The following is a 20,477-nucleotide window of genomic DNA, read 5'->3' as shown; positions in this document are numbered from 1 at the left end:
ACTTTTCAACATTGCATATTTTAAAAACAAACATCAAATCGTTTTTCAATCATCTTACATCCTTCTTCAAAAAAAAGAAAAATCATCTTACATCCTTGGAGGGATTTAATTCGATATCCATTCTAAAGACCGACTAATTGGAGGGGTTTTAACTCCACTGTCTACGTGTGGAACCCCTTTTAAAACGAGAGCTAAGAAACAATCCAAAACTAAATATAAAAGCGTAGAAACAAATGTGTCAAAAAAAAAAAAACGTAGAAACAAATATTATACCTCATCAAATTATTGTATTGTGAGATTTGATTGAACAACAAAGTAAATTCTTTTACTCTTCCAAAAATATCATCTGAATTATGTGTGTTGGCTGAAATTCTTATAAATCTCATAAAAAGATTTACTTAATTAAGTGTGTTGGCTGAAAGATGTGTCATGTATTTGAATTCAGCCCTTACCATGCAGCAATGCTAAAAAAAATGTTTGTTAATCTGAATCCCAAGAAATATATTTTTGAAAAAGAAAACGGCGTGCATTTTGAAAATTTTCTTATCCACTTGAGTTATGGGAAAAAAATGTGTGAGGGAGCAAAAAACTGCCAAACCAAAAAACAAACCGTCAAGAGGGAGACACGTAAGAATGCATGCATGAGTCAGCACTAGTCTCCATCCTTTAAAATTTTAATAATTTCAACTTGAAGAAGAGAATAAAGACCGCACCAGAAATAGCGGGAACTCTCATAAGATCACCATTTCCAGAAATCAAAACACACATTACCTTACCACCATGAAAACAAAGGACATGATTGATCATCCTTCTTCCATATCTCTCTAAAATTTTCAACATTCACGTATTGGATACAAATTCATTCAGTTTTTACGGTTAATTTTCTGAAAGTAAATTTAAAATGGAACAGAAAGGAATGTTGATCTCCGCAGCGCTTAGCGTTGGTGTTGGAGTTGGCCTTGGTTTGGCTTCTGGTCAAACCATGTTTAAACCTAATACTTACTCCTCCTCCTCCAACGCCCTCACTCCTGACAAGATTGAAAACGAAATGCTTCGTCTCGTTGTTGATGGCAGAGAAAGCAATGTCACCTTTGATAATTTCCCTTATTATCTCAGGTATTCTCTCTTTTTTCTTCCTATTTTTCCATGTTACGTGCATGCGAGTTTGTTTAGTTTCCGGTAAATTTGTAATTATAACCATAATAACAGAGATCACATTCTCCTTTACTGTTTTCTTAATTACATGGTTGCTGTATGGTATACATTTGTATTCATATTATTATTCGTATAAATTTGTATAAAGGAAACCAGAAATGATTTTTTGACATCACAATTTTGATGTTGAATACCGTGTCATTTGATTTCTGTGTTTATTTTTTAAATGTGTGTAAATTTGTAAAGATAAAGTGTACGAAAAAGATGGAGATAAACACATATGGTGTCGCCTACAGTGTCTGTATTTTGATCTAGCAAATAATAATGACAACTAGTAAATCATAATGTTTGATCTCTAATTGATTTTATTAACACGATTATATCTTGGTTCTGATAAGATCTTTCTCGTTGTATTTGTCATGACAGTGAGCAGACGCGGGTGTTGCTTACAAGTGCTGCTTATGTGCATTTAAAGCATGCAGAGGTTTCTAAATATACACGGAATCTTGCTCCTGCAAGCCGGACTATTCTGCTCTCGGGACCAGCCGGTTAGTCTGAATTTGCTAGTTTATAATGAGGGATTGATAAGCTTTTATGTTTCTACTGATTTGTTGAAGCTAATTCTAAAGTTCCCCCGTTCCTATCTTGTAGAACTTTACCAACAGGTGCTTGCCAAGGCTTTAACTCACTACTTTGAGGCCAAGTTGCTTCTCTTCGATGTAACTGACTTTTCATTGAAGGTGAGTTGGAAAAAAATTTGTGCCATTTGAAAATTTCTTATGTTTGTTATGTACATAATGGCTGGTTGTTATCTTTGCAGATTCAAAGTAGATATGGTTCTTCCAATTGCGAAACTGTAAGTTTTTCCTATTTTATCTTTTATTACTTTTACTTTTAAACATCATAGATTTGCATGGTGTTCTTGCTTGACCTAATATTCTGCCTTCCGATGTTCTTTTACCGTTGTTTGATTGCAGTCCTTCACAAGGTCTACCTCAGAGACAGCTTTGGCGCGGTTATCTGACCTATTTGGTTCATTTGCACTCTTTCCACAAAGAGAAGAGAATCTAGGTACAAATCGATGAGCATTTTCTACTCAGGGTGGAGAACTTTTACTTCATAATAAGAATATTCGTCATTAATCTTGCAATACACGATTATTCAACCTTGATTGGGTTTTATTAATAAGTTTTATGGGAGAAAAGTTTTATTGATGATGATAATTTCTACTTGGTGAAGTCATGCTATGCTGCATAAGTTTTCAGGTTCTAGATTCTAGATAGAGTAGATGGGTGCAAGTAGCTTTAATTTTGGTTCTTCACGTTTATTAAATTCTTATATATCTTGATTACTTTACTCTTCATTAGTACATAAGCATTCTACCTGATGCACATTTTCTTATTAAACAGCTTACAAAATCATATCCCTGACCTGAAGCTTTTAGTTGCAGGCAAAATCAACAGGCAAAGCAGTGGCTCAGACCTCCGACGAATGTAAGAATACTGGATACTCATCAGTTAACTATGAAAATACATTTATTTTCCTTTTTGAAGAAGTGCATTTATTTTTCTACAAGTTTATTTGTATGATATTTGAAATTTTGCACTTGTTTATGTAGGGAGGCTGAAGGATCTTATATGCATTCTAAGCTGCGTAGAAATGCATCAGCCTCAGCAAATATTAGCAGCGTTGGTTTGCAAAGCAATCCTACAAACTCAGGTTACTTCAATTAAATATTTTAAAAGATCAATTAGGATTTTGAGGTTTTGTTTGGTTATGTATTGTTTGGTATGGGAACCTGATTTAAGAATACATTTTCATTTTCATCATGTTTTCTTGAATGGCATTCTAAACTGTACCCAAAGATTTTAGTACACATACATCAAAATGACGATTTCTAATGTGTTCACAATTTGATTGTTATAGCATTGGTTTAGCACATATGTTATATTCATATTCTTTTTGAGTGAGAGCTAGTACAAATGTACAAAGTAAAGTCAAATTCATATCCATGGAGATCAAGTTGCCATCATTCATATTTTTGGACATTGTTCTCTCTTCTGATTCCTTGTATCCTTCAATATTCCTTCAGCTCCTGGGAAACACATAACCGGCTGGCCTTTTGATGAAAAGCTTCTTATACAGACTCTTTACAAGGTATTGTCACTTCTGATAATATGACAGATTTCAGCATCAGCACATAAACGTGTTTTGGATTGTAAGGCTATACATCTCCACAAAATATATTGATTTGATGATTGGAAAATTCACTTGCAGGTTCTAGTTTATGTGTCAAAGACCTATCCTATTGTTCTATATCTTCGGGATGCTGATAAGTTGTTGTGTAGATCACAGAGGATATATAAACTATTCCAGACAATGTTAACAAAACTATCTGGACCGATTTTGATTATTGGTTCGCGGGTTTTGGATTCTGGTAATGAATGCAAAGAAGTAGATGAGATGCTTACCTCTCTCTTCCCTTACAACATAGAAATCAAACCACCAGAAGATGAATCTCGTCTTGTCAGCTGGAAGTCTCAATTTGAAGAGGATATGAAGAAGATACAGATTCAAGATAACAAGAACCATATCATGGAAGTGTTAGCAGCCAATGATCTTGATTGTCATGACCTGGATTCCATCTGTGTAGCAGACACAATGCTTCTCAGTAACTATATAGAAGAGATTATCGTGTCAGCAATTTCTTATCATTTAATGAAGAACAAAGAGCCTGAATACCGAAATGGGAAACTGATCATTCCATGCAACAGGTGAGACCAGCAACTCTTGCTGCATGAACAATCTAACTTTTATATACTTACTTAATTGTATTTTGAAACAGTTTGTCCCATGCTCTGGGAATATTCCAGGCGGGAAAATTCAGTGACAGAGATTCATTGAAGTTAGAAGCTAAAGCAGTAACATCTGAGGTTTGCAGTGCTTGTCGCGATTGTATTTAGTTGTGAATATTATCTACCAGGTACTGATAGGATCTGTGTGTCCTTTGTCTCTGTATGTATCGTCCCGAATAAAGAAGAAAGAGGAAGGAACTGCTGTGAAACCAGAAGGAAAGACTGAAAGTCCTGCTCCTGCTGTAAAGACTGAAGCAGAAATACCAACTTCAGTGAGAAAAACTGATGGTGAAAATTCAGTTCCTGCATCCAAAGCTGTAAGCCTTCTCTGTTTTCTATTTGTTAGATATATTACAATTTAATTTTAATAGTATTGAAATCATACCGCTAGTGGCTTATTCAAACACAACACAATCTCTTCACTTGCAGGAAGTTCCTGATAATGAGTTTGAGAAGCGAATAAGACCTGAAGTAATCCCAGCAAATGAAATTGGGGTAACATTCTCCGACATTGGTGCCTTAGACGAGACTAAAGATTCACTTCAAGAACTAGTAATGCTTCCCCTTCGAAGGCCAGACCTTTTTGAAGGAGGCCTACTAAAGCCTTGTAGAGGAATATTGCTATTTGGGCCACCTGGAACAGGAAAAACAATGCTGGCAAAGGCCATTGCAAACGAGGCTGGAGCAAGTTTCATTAATGTATCGATGTCTACCATCACTTCTAAATGGTTTGGTGAAGACGAGAAGAATGTCCGAGCTTTATTCACACTGGCAGCCAAGGTCTCCCCAACTATTATATTTGTCGATGAGGTTGACAGTATGCTTGGGCAGAGGACAAGAGTTGGGGAACATGAAGCCATGCGGAAAATAAAGAATGAATTCATGTCCAATTGGGATGGACTTACCTCGAAATCAGAGGATCGTATTCTTGTCCTCGCTGCAACCAATAGGCCCTTTGACTTGGATGAAGCAATTATTAGACGATTTGAAAGAAGGTACCTCTACTAGTTCTACTTGTACAATGAATTTTTTGTGCTCTTTCTTAGTACCTGAAGAGTGCTAGCAATACACTTTGTACCATACTTTTCAACACAATCTTTGCTATTAGTTCAAATTCATGTGAACCTGTTTTCAAAACCCGTGAGTTTTTCAATCAATGATATAGGTTATGTTGAAAAAGAGTGTCTAATAGCGTGTACTGTTAGCATTCATACCTTTTTTTTGTGGTGGGGCGAGGAGCACATAAAAATTTGCAATATATTGCTTTGATGGCATGTTTGTGTGTGCACAACAACAATCAGAATACCCTGAAATTCAATAGTATTTTAAGCACGTTTAATCACTATATCGTTCATCTTTGATTACCAGGATTATGGTTGGGCTACCGTCTGCAGAGAACAGAGAAAATATATTGAGGACCCTTTTGGCTAAAGAGAAGGTGCACGGGGGACTTGATTTTAAGGAACTCGCAACTATGACTGAAGGATATAGTGGAAGTGATCTGAAGGTTTTTCTCTATTATTGTTTTCCTATGGCCGTAAATTAACTATCGTGTTACAATCTACAAATGCTTTTCTTATGTTTAGTTTCTTATGTCATAATGCATTTTCCATTTTCATTAATTGTTAAATGCAGAACTTATGCACAACCGCTGCTTATAGGCCTGTTAGAGAGCTAATTCAGCAAGAGATACAAAAGGATTCGGTAACTTGGCAATTTCTCTAAAGATTTACTATAATCCTATTATCCTATGATTATCATGCTGACTGGTGTATTTGTTTTCGGCAGCAGAAAAAGAAGAAAGATGCTGAAGGACAAAATAGCCAAGATGCTCAGGATGCAGAAGAGGAAGTTGAGCAGAAAAGAGTTATTACCCTTAGGCCTTTGAATATGCAGGACTTCAGAGTGGCAAAGAGTCAGGTAAGATACTTTATAACCGGAAAAGCAGTGTTTTATTCTAGTAATCCGGTAGGATTTTTTTTCTTTAATCCGCATTTGAGCATCTCTAATGATATGATTCATTGTTTGTTCTTATCTCACCATTAGGTGGATTTTGTTATGCCTTGTTGCTTTTAAGATTTCAATCACATTTTAATCTAATAGTGCAACTCTAGCGACTCTATCTTTTTTTACTCCAAGTGTTGAGATTTGATGGAGTAAATCCATATTTTTACATTTAAGCAAAGGTTCTTTATGCAAAGGCAGTCTTTAAACAATCGTGTCTACCACATAAACATATTCCAATGGCGAAACACAACAAATAACAGTTAGTAAAGCTTAAAAACACAGAAACTCCCAATAGGAATTGCGCTTAAAAACACAAAAACTCCCAATGGGAATTGCTCTTGGCATTGTATCTCTCTGAACTAGGTCGCATATGCGTGGTTACTTTCCTAATTCAATTTGTCTTAGGTTTCTTTTGCATCTAATATGTACGTATAATATATTGCTTAATGTGAGCACCTTGTAACACAGGTTGCCGCGAGCTTCGCAGCTGAGGGGGCCGGAATGAATGAGTTGAGGCAGTGGAATGACCTGTATGGAGAAGGTGGTTCGAGAAAGAAAGAGCAATTATCTTACTTCCTATGAAAATTACCGATGAAACTATTTAATGAATTCGTAGTTGCATCCTTCTGGTTGGACTTTGTGAGTGTCTCTTATCGGCATTTTCCACTGAAGAGATTTCCAAACGACAATCAGTATTTACCGGTGATGTAGTATATAATTATACGTGTGTATAGTTTCCGGTGGTATTTTCTGGCTTCATACTTGAGCACAGGTATTGCATAAATAACAATGTTGTAAATGTAATTAATAGTGTAGCTTGTGTTGTACTATACCTATTATTATTACATAGCAATAAGTCTTTTACAGAAGAAATAGCAGTTCCTACTATGTACAAAATATGAATAATAGGTCTGCTATTCAATATTATTGGCGTAAGCTAGCAATTATTCAATATTAAAGTGTTATGGGAAAATTCCAAAAAAAAAAAAATTGTTCACTACTGATCCAAATATTAATGACACTTACCCATTTTCTATTTCATTTTATAATTTGCTCATGACATTATAAGCTCAAATTCAAAGCTACATTGCAAAATAATGCTTTGTGTATATATTTGCCCAAACTCTGTAGCACCTATTAAAAAAATGTTTAACAAACTAAAATTCTCCATGAATGAATGTTAGAGACAAGATGACAAAAGAAGAGACAAGATGATGAATGGGGTGAACTTTTATCCTAAAAAGAAGTTTAGTGGATGTGATTACCGTCATCATTTTCTTATGAGTTGAGCATTGGAATGTGAATTTTTTTTATAAAATATTTAGTATATAACTCAATTGTAATTAGATAATTTCTACAAATAGTTGAAAGAGACGTTCAAATATTGGACCACAAATTACTATTATCCAAAACCTTTTTTTGTAACATACAAATTGTGTGCAGAAGACAGGCTGATAGTGGCAATTAGCCTGAGAAATAAAATGTACTGTACTACTTTTATTTCCTTTGAAAAGTCTAAAGTTCAACCAAAGAAAAAGCTTTATTTGACACTAGTCTTTTGTTAGAGCTAAAATAGACATGGTGAACTTTGTTAGGGTGGATCAAATATTCAACCATTTATGTACTCATTCCCAAACATGTGAGTAAGTTAAATGCCAAGTCTTAAGAAGAAGCTGAAATCTAAACAATTCCTTTTTCAATAACTAATTTTTTAGGACCTAATTCAGTAACTCTAATTACTTCATGAATCAAATGTGTCTTAAGAGAATTGGTAAATGACTCAATTAAAGAAAATTTTGTCTTGAAAATATAAATTAAATATTGGTTAATATAACAAATTTATCATTTTTGGTTTTTTAGACAATAGATAAAGACTACTTATTTTTCTATTAGTCAAGTGGCATTGAACTTTTTTTAAGGGAAATTGAACTTTTTCTTGTTTGTTCTCCCATGTTAAGAGAGTGGCATTATATCCCTTTTAGGAAAGCCATTTGGATTAATAACCTTTAATACCAAATAAGGAAATCAATGGCAAAACTAATGAAGAAAAAAAGGGGGCAGATGGTCCAGGCATCAGACTGTAGTTGGTAGGGAATCAAAATGAAATTCACATGAAATCTCCTTAACCCTTTATATTTGGATGTATGCGACAAGGAATAAGGTAAAAAAAAATATAGTGTGAAGAAAAATAATAAGAGAGAAAACAAATTGGGTAGATTTTTGGATTGTTTTGAAGGAAGGAATATCAGAATAAAAATAGGAAGAAAGGTTCATTTTTCCTTTGCTTTTATATTTCGATACAAAATTGAGCAGAAAGAAAGAAATGATATAATATTTGTTTCTGTGCTTTTATATTTAGTTTTGGATTGTTTCTGAGTTCTCGTTTTAAAAGGGTCCCATAAATAGACAGTGAAATTAAACTTCTCTCAGATTAATAGATTTTTATAAAGGATGCAAGATGATTGCACAATTTGATGTTTGTTTTTAAAATGAGTAATGATATTTTGACATCCATTTGATGACAACTTTGTTGACAACCTTGTTTTTATCACTTCTTATTGGTCAAAAACAATGGAGAGAGAAAAAGGAAGAGAGAGGATAACAATATCATGTGAGTATGAGAGAGAAAGTTGTCCAAAAGTTGTCAAAAAGTGGTTGTCAAAATATCATTTCTCTTTTAAAATATGCAATGTTGAAAAGTGTCTCAGAATCATCAGAGGGTGGCATTTAGGGTGGGTAGCAACAATTCTTTCCCACCATGGGAAAGTTGCAATTTTACTGCCACGTGCCAGTTAACACAGGTTGTTTTTTTCTTTATCAAGTGTTACAAAAATGTAATACTCCCTCCGTCCCTGTATATAACCCCATTTTGTCTTTTTCACATTTTTTAAGAAAAGTTGTTAGTACAATTAATGTGTATATTTTGTGTGTTAATATTACCAAATTATTCTTTTTTTGTATGTGTATTAAATTGACTTTTCATATTTCAAGATAAGTTAATACTATTAATTAGGGATATCTTTAGGAAAAAATAATAAATGCATCTAGTAATTTGAAAATGGGTTTATATATAGGGACAATTTTTTAGTCAAATGGGTGGTTATATACAGGTACGGAGGGAGTATTTATAATAGTTTTAATAATTTTAATAATACACAACTTATTTTTGTGAAAACAAATCTGCACCTCCCCCATCTTCCCAAATCAGTGGCGAGTTTTTTACCCTCATCTTCCATGGCATCCCATTCAACATAATCAGAACTCAGCTATGTTCTTTTCCTTCTCTCCAAAGTCCAACCAAAATAAGAGAATCAAAATCAGTTTCACAATAAAAGTGTTAATTCCATCTCCACCAAAATATCAAATGAAACCCAGAATAACCAAAATTCTGTAATTCCAATAAGTCCATACTGGATCTACAACTGCAAGAGTGAAATGTGTCTCTACCAAACCCCTCTCAATTGAAATTCATGTGTGGCAAAACCCCAATTTTCTCTTCAATCGAAACATATCCATGTCGTTGACGGTTCGGAGCGCTTCTATTGTTTTCAGTTGCGGACGATGATGAGTGAGAGATGGCAGGAGGATTGAAAGTATCATGAAATTCTTTTTGCTTTTTGTGAAGCATCGTGGAAGGGGAGAGGCGGAGAAGAAGGTGAGGAGAGTTGGTGTTTGATGAAGGGGTAAAATTGTAAAAGAGCAACAGTTAATATAAATAATTTAAGTATGATTTAATTACTTAATTTAGTTCTTTTAGAGGGTAATTAATAATTAGTTAAAGCAATTAGAAATTGACCTTTTTTTTCAAAAAAAAAAAATTAGAAATTGACCTTTGAATGTACAGAGACAGTAGTATTTAATCAATACAATTAATTTAATCTGAAAATTATAATTAACAAAATAGCAATAAACAATTGAAGTTGGGGTATCTTTTTTTTTTTCCATGTGAATTGCCAAAAAGTCACAAGCAGGTATCCTATCTTAGATCTGAACCATTGAATTATAAAAATAATATATCTATGGCTGAAAAGCAACTTTCCCATCATGGGAAAATATTCCTCCTACCCACCCTAAATGCCACCTCATCAGAGCTTATCATTATAACAAACGATTCAAATCGTATTCCTTCTTTTTACCTCAGAAATACATGCCAAAGGATGAGATATTTTATATTGTTTTATTTACTGCTCCCTCCGTCCCATAATACATGACACAGTTGACTCTATTATGCATACCAATGCATAATTTTGAGCTTAAATATCTTGAATAATATGTTAGAAAAAAATTATGAAAATTTGATATTTTGAAAATACTCATCGAGACGAATCTAACGACATCTTATATGATATTATTTATCTTTGTATATTAGTAGAAAAATATGGTCAAAGTAAGTTAGATCAAAATTACAAATTTTCAAATGGGTCATCTATTGCGGGACAGAAGGAGTATATCTCTAGCAATAAAGAATTGTCTCACCAATAAGATTACATATTCCCATGGCTAGCCTTATTGACCAGGACCATTAAGCTCGAACATCAATTTTTACATCTTAAAATTCTTAGACTATTCTTATGATTCAAACTTTTGTTACCAGCAACCTACCTTCACTTTCATCCATCAAAAGGTTGCCTGATATTAGTGAATTATGATGTTTAAGATCTTTTCATCTTCTCAATATGAACTTCAACTCTCCTTCCTTTGTTGATAACATTGAAAAATGATTGTTAGATCTAGATTTTATTGTGCTTAAATCAATCTAACGTGGTTAAATTAGATGAATGCATTTCTTAAATAAAAGAAAGGAAATAGAGGTTATGAAACGTTTCTACAGACTCCAAAACTCAGTAAAACCGCTCATTCTCCATAAGGACGAACTTAACTAAATAAAATAAAGATAGTGCAAAAAGTAAAAACAAAAAAACTATACTGAAAATTGAAATGACAACCGAAAGTGAAAGTACAAGGTGTATTTGGTGCTAAATAGTACCAAACCAAAGAGAACTCCAGCTTATTTATTTATTGGGGAGAAATGATACAGTGGATATGAGAGAATAATTGATTACATCAAGTACTATACACTAAGGATTATAAGAACTAACTACTCTAACTAACTAGTTAGCTAAAGCGTAACTAACCATTACATATCTTTATACATATACATATAACATTTTTTTTTTGACAAGAGCATATACATATAACATATTTAACTCTATTTATATTTTGTTTTAAAAATATAAATTGTTACTTTTAATAAAATAATAATTTCACAATTTTTTTTTATAATACTTTACTGTTTCCTTTGTCACTCTTTAACATTCTCCTTAAATATAAACAGAAAATCAAATAAAATTGATTTATTTGGTTAAAAAATTCAACAAATTACATCTATTTTGTTTAACTTTTTTTGTTTATATATAATACAAGATCGAAGTATATAACACCATTGAAGTAAGTTGACATTGAAACCATAGCTCGATGCACCAAATTAAGACGGTGCACTTGGGTTTGTCTAATGATCAAGATAAGGAGACAAGATATGATATGTTAATCATATTCTATTTAAATATCATGTTTGATGCACCAAAGAGATAAGATAAAATAAATCAGTTTCCTATCCTATCATGACTTTCCTTTGTAGTAATTTTTATTGTGAGTATAGGCTGGGTTAGAACTTATTTATTATCATGATGTTCTTCCATTTTTAAAATGTTGTCATTATTAAAATAATGATAATGATATCATGTATTTGTTATTATATCCCTAAAAAAATGTATTTGTTATTATAATTAATTACATGCTATTTTTTAATATTTAATTAATTATGAGACTAATTTTTTCATTTAAATACAATGATATCCTTGTTTGTTATCATGTCACATCAAACATGATCGGATTAATGCAGGATAGCACTTGTGTACCATAATGGTACCAATGTTATATACCATTGTCCAATGTGCCACCTACCAATGTTACTTTATAAATTCTTTATTTGATAGATTTTTTTAAAAGATATGCCATGTGGCACCCTAATTGACCAATGATATATACCGTTATGGTACCTAAGTGCTATCTGATTAATGCATGTTCATTTTATATGATGTCTTTATTCAACTTCATATCATATTTTGTCTCTATTCTATCTTCATCATCAAACAAAATTAGAAAATATTAACGAGTATTTTCGGAGTATTCTTTAAACATTTTAAATGGTAAATTTTTTATGAAAAGTTGTATATTCAATGTATTAAAAAATTGTAACAACTTGATTTTTTAAAAAAATAATTGTTAAATTTAAAATCTTTAAAGACTAAAGAGTATCCCAAAATACTAGACTCAATGGAGTTTGGTTGAATATGAATACATGGATGATAGTACATGGATGTATTTTTGACTAGACTAGAAGTAACATGTCACCTATTAAAAGTTACTAGTGTGCATTATTTTTGGGGACTGAATTGAATGTCAGGATTCTTTGTCACGGAAAAAATTGGAGTTTTGAGTCATTGAATTCAATAATGAAAGCTACTCTACTGTCCTCCAATATTTACTGTCTCCGTATTTATCTGACCGCTTTCACATGACTACCCTGCAAACCAAGCATACTGACAAACACACTGTACTACTCTGTTTATTTCATTTCATTGTTCAAATTTCAATAAATTTTCTTCTGTCACACCCTCTTCACTCACTATTGCATTCCCCATCCAAAAAAATATTCATACTTTTCTCTTTCTTTCTCCTTTTTCTTCTCACTTCACCACTGCCCAACATATTCACTGTATTTTCTTCTCTTTACTATACTATACTGGCTCTCCCAACAATGGAAGCTTTTAGCTTGCTTAAATACTGGCGAGGTGGTGGTGCTGTAGTTGGTCTCTCTCCTTCTTCTGACTCCACCACCACCACCACTTCCACCACCGTCAATACCACCACCATTCTCACCACCGCTGAAAGCAGCGACGACAATGATGATGAAGGTCCTTTCTTTGACTTAGAGTTTACTGCACCTGAAGAAGAAGAAGAAGAAGAAGAAGAAGATGGGTCTGAAGAAACCAACCATAACAAACAACAACAACAAGAACTAGATGAAGAAGATTCTGATGATAGTGAAGATGATGATGATGGTGGTGAGACTGAGAGTGAGTTTAAGATAACACTGTCACCTTCAAACAATGAAAGAAGTGATGCAAATCTTTCACTGTCACCTTCAGAGGATTTATTCTTCAAAGGAAAGCTTGTTCAGCTGAAACCTTCTTCCTTCATTCTCGACAACAACAACAACAGTTCAGAACCAAACAACAAACCTCAATTCACTGCTTCATTGTTAAAATCAGCAACCAAGTTTCGTGTCTTCATGTCTGGTCTCAAGAAACCAAAAACCGATTCTGTTCTTGAAAAGAAGCAACACAAACCAGAGAGAATCAAATTCAAAGTAGAAGAAGTTCCCATTGTTTCACTTTTCACCAGAGACAACAGTTCCAAAAACAGCAACCACAAATCTCAAACAAACCAGAATCAGAAAGTTGAACATGAACCATCATTATCACCTTTGGAAGAGAAACGTTTTTCAAAGGAAGTAGTTATGCACAAGTATTTGAAAATGGTGAAACCTCTTTACATAAGGGTTTCTCGTAGGTACAGCCATGGTGATAAATCAAGCCCTGGTGAAAAGGTTGAAACAGAAATAGCAACGGAAGGTGAAACCGTAGCTGAAAGTGAAGAAAACAATGCCAAGAGTCAGAGTCAGAAACAGGGGAATAATAATATTCCAGCAGGGCTAAGAGTTGTTTACAAACATTTAGGGTGTGTTTGGAACCACTGAAAGTGAAAGGAAAGAAGCTATATAGAATGGAAAGTTTATTGGGAGTTGGGCTTCCACCGTTTGGAACTGCAAAGAAAGAGTGTGGAATGATCAATTTTGGTGGGTCCTACACCCAGAAAACTTTCGGCCCTAATTTGAGAAGAAAGCATGAAGAGATCATTCAAATTATCAACTGGACATTTATGCCCTTGCTTTGGTATATGTGCATGACTTATCTACACTTTTGCAATAGTGTTTATACAATCGACTTGAAACAAATATTTAATAACAATCTTAAATCAATAATTTAATAAATAAATAACCAATACACTAATATTTTATTTTAAAATATTTTATAAATATATGCAAATATTTATATTAGTATAAATATTTTAAATATTTTACATTCATATTTTATTCAAACGTAGGGATACTTATGTCATTTACTAAAATGTATCATTTTCTTTCCTCTCACTTTCTTATCACTTTCACTTATACCAAACAACTAAACAATCATCTCACTTTCCTTTTCCTTTCTATTCACTTTCAATCCTTATACTTTCTTTCCTTATACTTTCTTTCCTTTTGGCATCCAAACGGACCCTTAGGGAAGAGCCGTTCCGCGTCTTCGGCAGTGGCGGCTTCTCCGCCGGTGTTAGTGTCGTCGAAACGCCGTGATGATTCGCTTTTGCAGCAGCAAGATGGAATTCAAGGAGCTATTTTACACTGCAAGAGATCCTTCAATGCATCCAGAGGTGAATAAACCATCAATTTAGCCTCTAAATTATTCCATTTTTTATGTAGTCTTTAAAGATATAAAACCCGTCAATTTAAATTGAGGGACTTTCATATACTTTAAAGATTTAATTGATGATATTATATAGTTTAGGATTTTAATTGATTTTTTTTTTTTTTTGAAAATGTTATGCTTGTAATTATTATTTTTAATTAATTTTGGTGTAAATGGTTTTATAAGAGTTTTAATTTGATGTTTTTGTTGAAATAGAGTGTGACTCTTCTTCTCAACTACCACGTTCAGTGAGTGATCCATTGCGGGAAATTTCACCAGAATTGTCAAGGAAATCAAGTGACAAGAGACTTTCAGGTTGAAGAAAGGAAGAGAATTGAAAAATGATTTTATATTTATAATATTTTAGATTTAGATTTAGATTTTGCACTATGCATAGTGGAGAGAAATAGTCAAAGGAGACAGTAATGGATGGGCATGCATGTTAGAGATCAAGGAAAAGCTCTTTCTTTTGTTGAATGCCTCTCTCTTTTTTTGTTTACCTTGGTAGTGTAAAACTGTAAAGCTCTTCTTTCCGATAAAGTGAAGGAAGAATCAGATCTTTTTCTGTATGTAAAATGTATTGTACTAATTTAATTTGATTTAATTTAAGGAAAATGCTAGATATCAAGAATGGATTTTCTTGATGAATTCAAGAATGACATGGCAAAATAATCACCCTTAGATTTTAATCTTATTTATTAAAGTTTCAAAAAAAAAAATACGTAACACCCACCACCCCATGATTTCCGGCCAGACTGAGATTTTATTGGCTAACATTAATTTCGGGACAATTTCTTGATAAAACCTTTCTTGATAAATAGCATTGCTCTTAATTTAATGTAATGTAAAACATTTATTAATTATTATACCTTTGGTAGCAGCCTTCAATTCCATTCATTAATTTCATAATTTGGACTAAATAAATAGTTGGTGTTTTAATTTAATGATGTATCTGTTGGTCAAGGTTGTTGGTAGAAAGAAACCAAGATAATGAGTTAAAAAATTGTTCAAGTAATAATAATTGGTGTTGATTTGATAAAAGTTAGAACCTTTTAATAATATGGAGTATCATAGTTAATCGAGAGAAAGGGAAAACGTGGTCAGAGAAGTGGGAAAGAAAGATAAGAACATGATGTGATTTTCTTTCTGGATGGATGAAAAAGAGAAAAAAAAAGTGTATTTGACTGAGGAGGGTTGAAATGGAGTTTCAAATTGTAGAGTGGAAAAATGCCAAGAGCTTTCCTTTATCCTAAAAGAAGAGAAAATAAAAAATTGTTTGAAGTTGTGTTGTTTATTTTTTTAATTATCAATTTTAGTGCACTGATACTTTGTGCCGGAGACAACGTAGGATATTTTTTTTATTTTTTTTGAAGGAGAAGACAACGTAGGATATTGAATTTGTCTCTCTGTGTCACATTTGGACTTGAACCCCAAGATACCTCTTCTAAGGGAAGTTGACCCTACAAATTTACATGAGATGATTGATAATCATGCTGGTTTTTTCGGCATTATTTAGAAGTTTCGACGTTCAATTAATTATCTTTGTCTCATATTTTTTTTTGAAAGAATCTTTGTCTCGTATTTGTTTGTTTTATAAGGTGACAACTTATAATAATGTAATGATATGATAGAAACAAGACTAATTGTAATGATAGGTTGACACTCTTAATGTGTACACACTTTTTTAATTAACCAAATATATGGTTTGTGTGACCACATAATTTTTTAGCTGCGTGACCACTATTTTTCTATAATTTATTTGGTAAATTAAGTGGAAAAATAGTGGTCACACGCATTTTAGTTGCATGACCATATTTTTCAGCTTCTAAATAGTGGTCACGCAACTGAAAAAATGTGGTCACACATACCATATAATTGGTTAACTAAATTTTTTTAGAGTGGTACAAAATGGTGTATATATTAAGGGGGCCAACCTATCTTTATTCAATTGTAATAGATAGAGAACATGTTACTTCATAGAGAATTCAAATTAAAACACGTTTGAAGATTAGTGATGGAGATGGAGAAGATGAGGACACAATTTGACTTTTGATAGTTGAATTGCTTATGTTTCCCTTTCTAAGATGGATAAGTTAGTGATTAAACACATCTTGTATTCTACTGGACACTGGTTTGTTGTGGGTGTTGTGTGGTTATTGACAATGATGATTGATGTAAGATATCTCCAATATTAAGCTAGAACATTTTCAACATGGAGATTGTACTCAGGATACGGTTGGTCATATTCGTATAAGAAGTAATAGTGCATTCGTATAATAAGTAATAGTGCATGGTGAAATTTTTTGGCAACTAAAAAATTCATACATGTTGAAATTTGAAAGTGAGTATAAGCAAATAATTATATTTCGAAACTATCACTTCAAAAAAAAGATATCGAAATTATGTGTATCAATCAATATGATATTTATGTATAATACTAGGACATACTAGTGCTTCACTATTCATAAAATACAATTTATTTGGTTAGTATTTTCTCCCTTTTTTGAAACAACCATTAGATATGATTTGAAAATGTGTATATAAGTGGCGAAAAATATTCGTCTTATAAATCAATTTTGTATGATTGTGTTCGAATCAAAATTCTAATATGATGATACATCTACTATTCATTGGATCACCTACTATTAAGCGTCTCTGTCGACTTTGTTCTAAATGTCCGGTCCTAAGCATGCATGAGTGTGTTAAGAGCGTTACATTTTAAAAAAAAAAACTTGATATTCGGTCTAAGGACCGACTAATTTGAAGGATCTAATTCCATCCCACCACCCTCTTGTGGAGTCCGTTTAAAGCCAAAACAAAGTTATGTATGAACTAGTCCACCGAAATTAGCACGGAGGGAAATCAAACATGATTCTTTGAAAGTTTATCGTGGTGGTTCCATTTTTGAGGGCTATTAGTTTCGACAACATTTTAGAACCACAAATTCCCAACTTGAACCTAATTTATATTTTTTGCTTGTTTATTTATCAAATTTGAATATTAAGTTGTTATAATTAATTATTGATTGAATCGTTCTGGTTTTGTTTCATTTTCTTGGGCGAAGGTTTTCCTCAAGGTTTTGAAAAAAAAAAAGGGGGAATTAGAATTTTATCTTTAAAGAATAGAAGAGTGCTAGCAACACTCAATATTTAACACACTCTTTAACACTCACTATTTTATTGGATGAAATCAATGTATCTATCACCACTTTGTGTGGTTTCTATTTTCAAAGTGTAAATGCATAATGATTTAAACTAACAAGAGAGTGAGTATTAGAGAGAATGTTTAATAAATAGGGGTGCTAGCACTACTCTTATGGGGTATACATAAAGTTAAGTGGACGAGGTATGACTTCTTTTTAACATTTGAGATTGTTTTAAGACTTTATATATGCTTTTTAATGCTACCATGGTACATTTTTTTGAAGGTCTTGCTATACTATGGTACATATGGATTTATTTTTAGGTGTTTTTTCTTGGTTTTTTGTTTTAAGACTTTATATATGCTTTTTAATGCTACCATGGTACATTTTTTTGAAGGTCTTGCTATACTATGGTACACTATGAAGCCCGGATACTCCAAAATGGTGCCGTACCCGTGTCGGATACGTATCGGATACCGATACTCCGCGGATACTCCCGGATACGTATCCCAGAAGTATCCGAATGATTTAATTTAATTTTTATTTAAAAATATATTGGATACCTTAAGGATACGTTAAGGATACTCCCGGATACGTATCCCAGAAGTATCCGAATGATTTAATTTAATTTTTATTTAAAATTTTTATTTGTATTTTGATCACAAGTATTAATTTTTGTAAATTGGGATCATTATATTGGCCATTACTTGAAAAGGGTGACTATCTTCATACTACCTTGGTATCATCATAGTGCAGGTTGTTTATATGGTATGTTTTGGTTTAAAGGATATCTTAGTTGGTGAATGGTCCATTGTATTTTGACTTGGTGTAATTAGTTTTAAGATTTCACGCTATTTATTTTTTATGCGTTTATGTCTAATATATATATATTAAAAAAAATTGTAAACGTATCCAAGCCGTATCGTATCCTAAATTTGAAATTTTTGACGTATCCGCGTACCCGTATCCATATCCGTATCGGGGCTTCATAGATGGTACATATGGATTTATTTTTAGGTGTTTTTTCTTGGTTTTATATTTGAGCGAAAAAAATTATACGAGTTTTGTTTTTTTAGGAAGTTTTGCAATAGTGGATTTCATTGGACCTATTGCCAAATTTTGTTAATTTTTGGATTTTATTCTCACTTGACATCTTTGCCTTGTACATGCTATATATCTTGTGCTACAAATATTTAAGTTACTGATTTCAGTTTCCACAGAAAGCTAAGAAACAGAGCTGTAGTTATTGTTCAGACAGGAATCGTCAAATTTGTTAGCCTTCAATGTTGAAAGAAGCCTTTAAGTTTTAGTGAAGTTGTTGTTACCAATTCATGACCTTCCTTCACTTAAAAGAGCATAACTCCCTCGTTTCAAGTCCAATTAAGACTTGTAATACCTCTTTGAAAAACTTATTCAGTGACCTTTAATTTGGATCAAGGGAAACATGAAGAGTTGGGAAAAATTTAGAGACCTATATAGGGCCGAGTTTAGAAACTATGATCAATTGTTAAATCAACGCTAAAGAAACCGATTTTTTTTTTTTTCCTTTTGAATGGATGGACATTGAAATATATAAATATTTCGGGTACTATGTGGCAAAAAATAGCAATCTTTTAATACGAAATACATAGAATAAATTTTAGAGAAATATTATCTGAACATCTAAAAACTAGTAACATATTCTTAAAAAATAAAACTAGCAAAACATATATTTGACAAAAAAGAAAACCAAATCCATCTACATCGTATATAAAAAAGTATGGTCCGAGAACAAAATTATTGACCGTAAGTAATGAAAGTCGAAAACAAAAAGAACACGAAGATCAAGCAGCAGAGGATCAATGTTATTATAAACACAAATTCTTATCAACAATGAATACCCTGAATTGCATGTGATGTGAAGTTGAGATTCATAATGCAAGTCATTTCCAATGTCTTTCTCTTATGAAAAATCTTCATCAATTGGACAATACCACTAAATTTCACATAGCTTGTAAGATTCAACATACCTGAACTAATGTCACTAGAAAAATTTCCATTCCCATCAACTATTAACTTAAGAAAATTCACATTCACTGTAACATTGATATGTTTGGTTTTTCTTTGGCTCACTTTGTCATTAGGAATTTTCGTAACACCCACTTTAACACCAGAATATAACACTTTCATATTGCTATACTCATAGCTGAATACTCCACCGTAATTTGGGTTCCAAATACTGAAATATGTGATGATTGTTGCATTGAAGAAAGGAGATGGTGAATCATCGTTATAACCAATTTGATTCAGTGTAGTTGATCTTAACTTCAACTCTGGATTCTTCATTCTTAGTATGGATGCAGAAATTAATAAAATTGCACAACAGAAAACAAATGCTGCGAAAATGTACACGAAACATTTGTTGCTACTTCGTTCCTTGCGTGGGGGCTGGTACATGATGCGGTGTTTTGTAAAACAGGAAACGACGATGCAGTATTTAGTATTTGAGGGAACTTGGTGTATTTTCAGTTACGTAAATAGATGAAGATGAAAACGAAGGATTTGACAAAATTTATTATCTGGGAGGTGAAAGAATTACCGCCGAACAGCCTCAAACATGAATATTATGGCCTACTTAAACCACCCGAAACCCGAATGAACAAACAAGTCCAAGGAAAAGAGTGAAACGTTCAATAAATCGCAAGCCTTGTTGGGTAATGAAGTATGCAAGCTCTCCTTTTATAAGGA

The 20,477-nt window shown here is 32.7% G+C and overlaps 3 protein-coding genes across 9 annotated transcripts; 2 read left to right on the top strand and 1 right to left on the bottom strand.

Moving 5' to 3' along the window:
- The first annotated feature begins 268 nt into the window (after window positions 1-268).
- Window positions 269-6,847, top strand: LOC146919214 (uncharacterized). 7 transcript variants are annotated; one of them, XM_085712471.1, is made up of 16 exons: window positions 269-1,116; window positions 1,582-1,703; window positions 1,807-1,895; window positions 1,976-2,011; window positions 2,133-2,226; window positions 2,606-2,648; window positions 2,774-2,874; window positions 3,248-3,312; window positions 3,433-3,929; window positions 4,001-4,088; window positions 4,193-4,327; window positions 4,440-5,005; window positions 5,379-5,517; window positions 5,646-5,714; window positions 5,799-5,930; window positions 6,486-6,847. In XM_085712471.1, exons 1-16 carry the CDS (start codon window positions 902-904, stop codon window positions 6,597-6,599), a joined length of 2,505 nt encoding a protein of 834 aa, XP_085568597.1. In that variant the 5' UTR covers window positions 269-901; the 3' UTR covers window positions 6,600-6,847. The 7 variants fall into 7 exon arrangements, with proteins under 7 accessions (XP_085568597.1, XP_085568594.1, XP_085568599.1 ...); XM_085712468.1 differs by having other exon boundaries at window positions 2,600-2,648; XM_085712473.1 differs by having other exon boundaries at window positions 699-1,116; window positions 5,802-5,930.
- Window positions 6,848-12,608: 5,761 nt separating this feature from the next.
- MAKR2 (membrane-associated kinase regulator) lies at window positions 12,609-15,261 on the top strand. The gene is made up of 3 exons (XM_085712476.1): window positions 12,609-13,821; window positions 14,429-14,573; window positions 14,825-15,261. Exons 1-3 carry the CDS (start codon window positions 12,838-12,840, stop codon window positions 14,926-14,928), a joined length of 1,233 nt encoding a protein of 410 aa, XP_085568602.1. The 5' UTR covers window positions 12,609-12,837; the 3' UTR covers window positions 14,929-15,261.
- A 4,251-nt stretch (window positions 15,262-19,512) lies between these two features.
- LOC146919212 (Late embryogenesis abundant (LEA) hydroxyproline-rich glycoprotein family) lies at window positions 19,513-20,477 on the bottom strand. Its single transcript, XM_085710568.1, has one exon. The coding sequence runs from the start codon at window positions 20,184-20,186 to the stop codon at window positions 19,617-19,619; it is 570 nt and encodes a 189-aa protein (XP_085566694.1). The 5' UTR covers window positions 20,187-20,477; the 3' UTR covers window positions 19,513-19,616.

This window comes from Medicago sativa, chromosome 5, assembly GCF_051527215.1.
Source record: "Medicago sativa cultivar Bolivia chromosome 5, Bolivia_mono, whole genome shotgun sequence".
Taxonomy (NCBI): Eukaryota; Viridiplantae; Streptophyta; class Magnoliopsida; order Fabales; family Fabaceae; genus Medicago; species Medicago sativa.
Note: the sequence above shows the minus strand (reverse complement) of the source record. Positions and strands in the feature narration are given on the sequence as shown.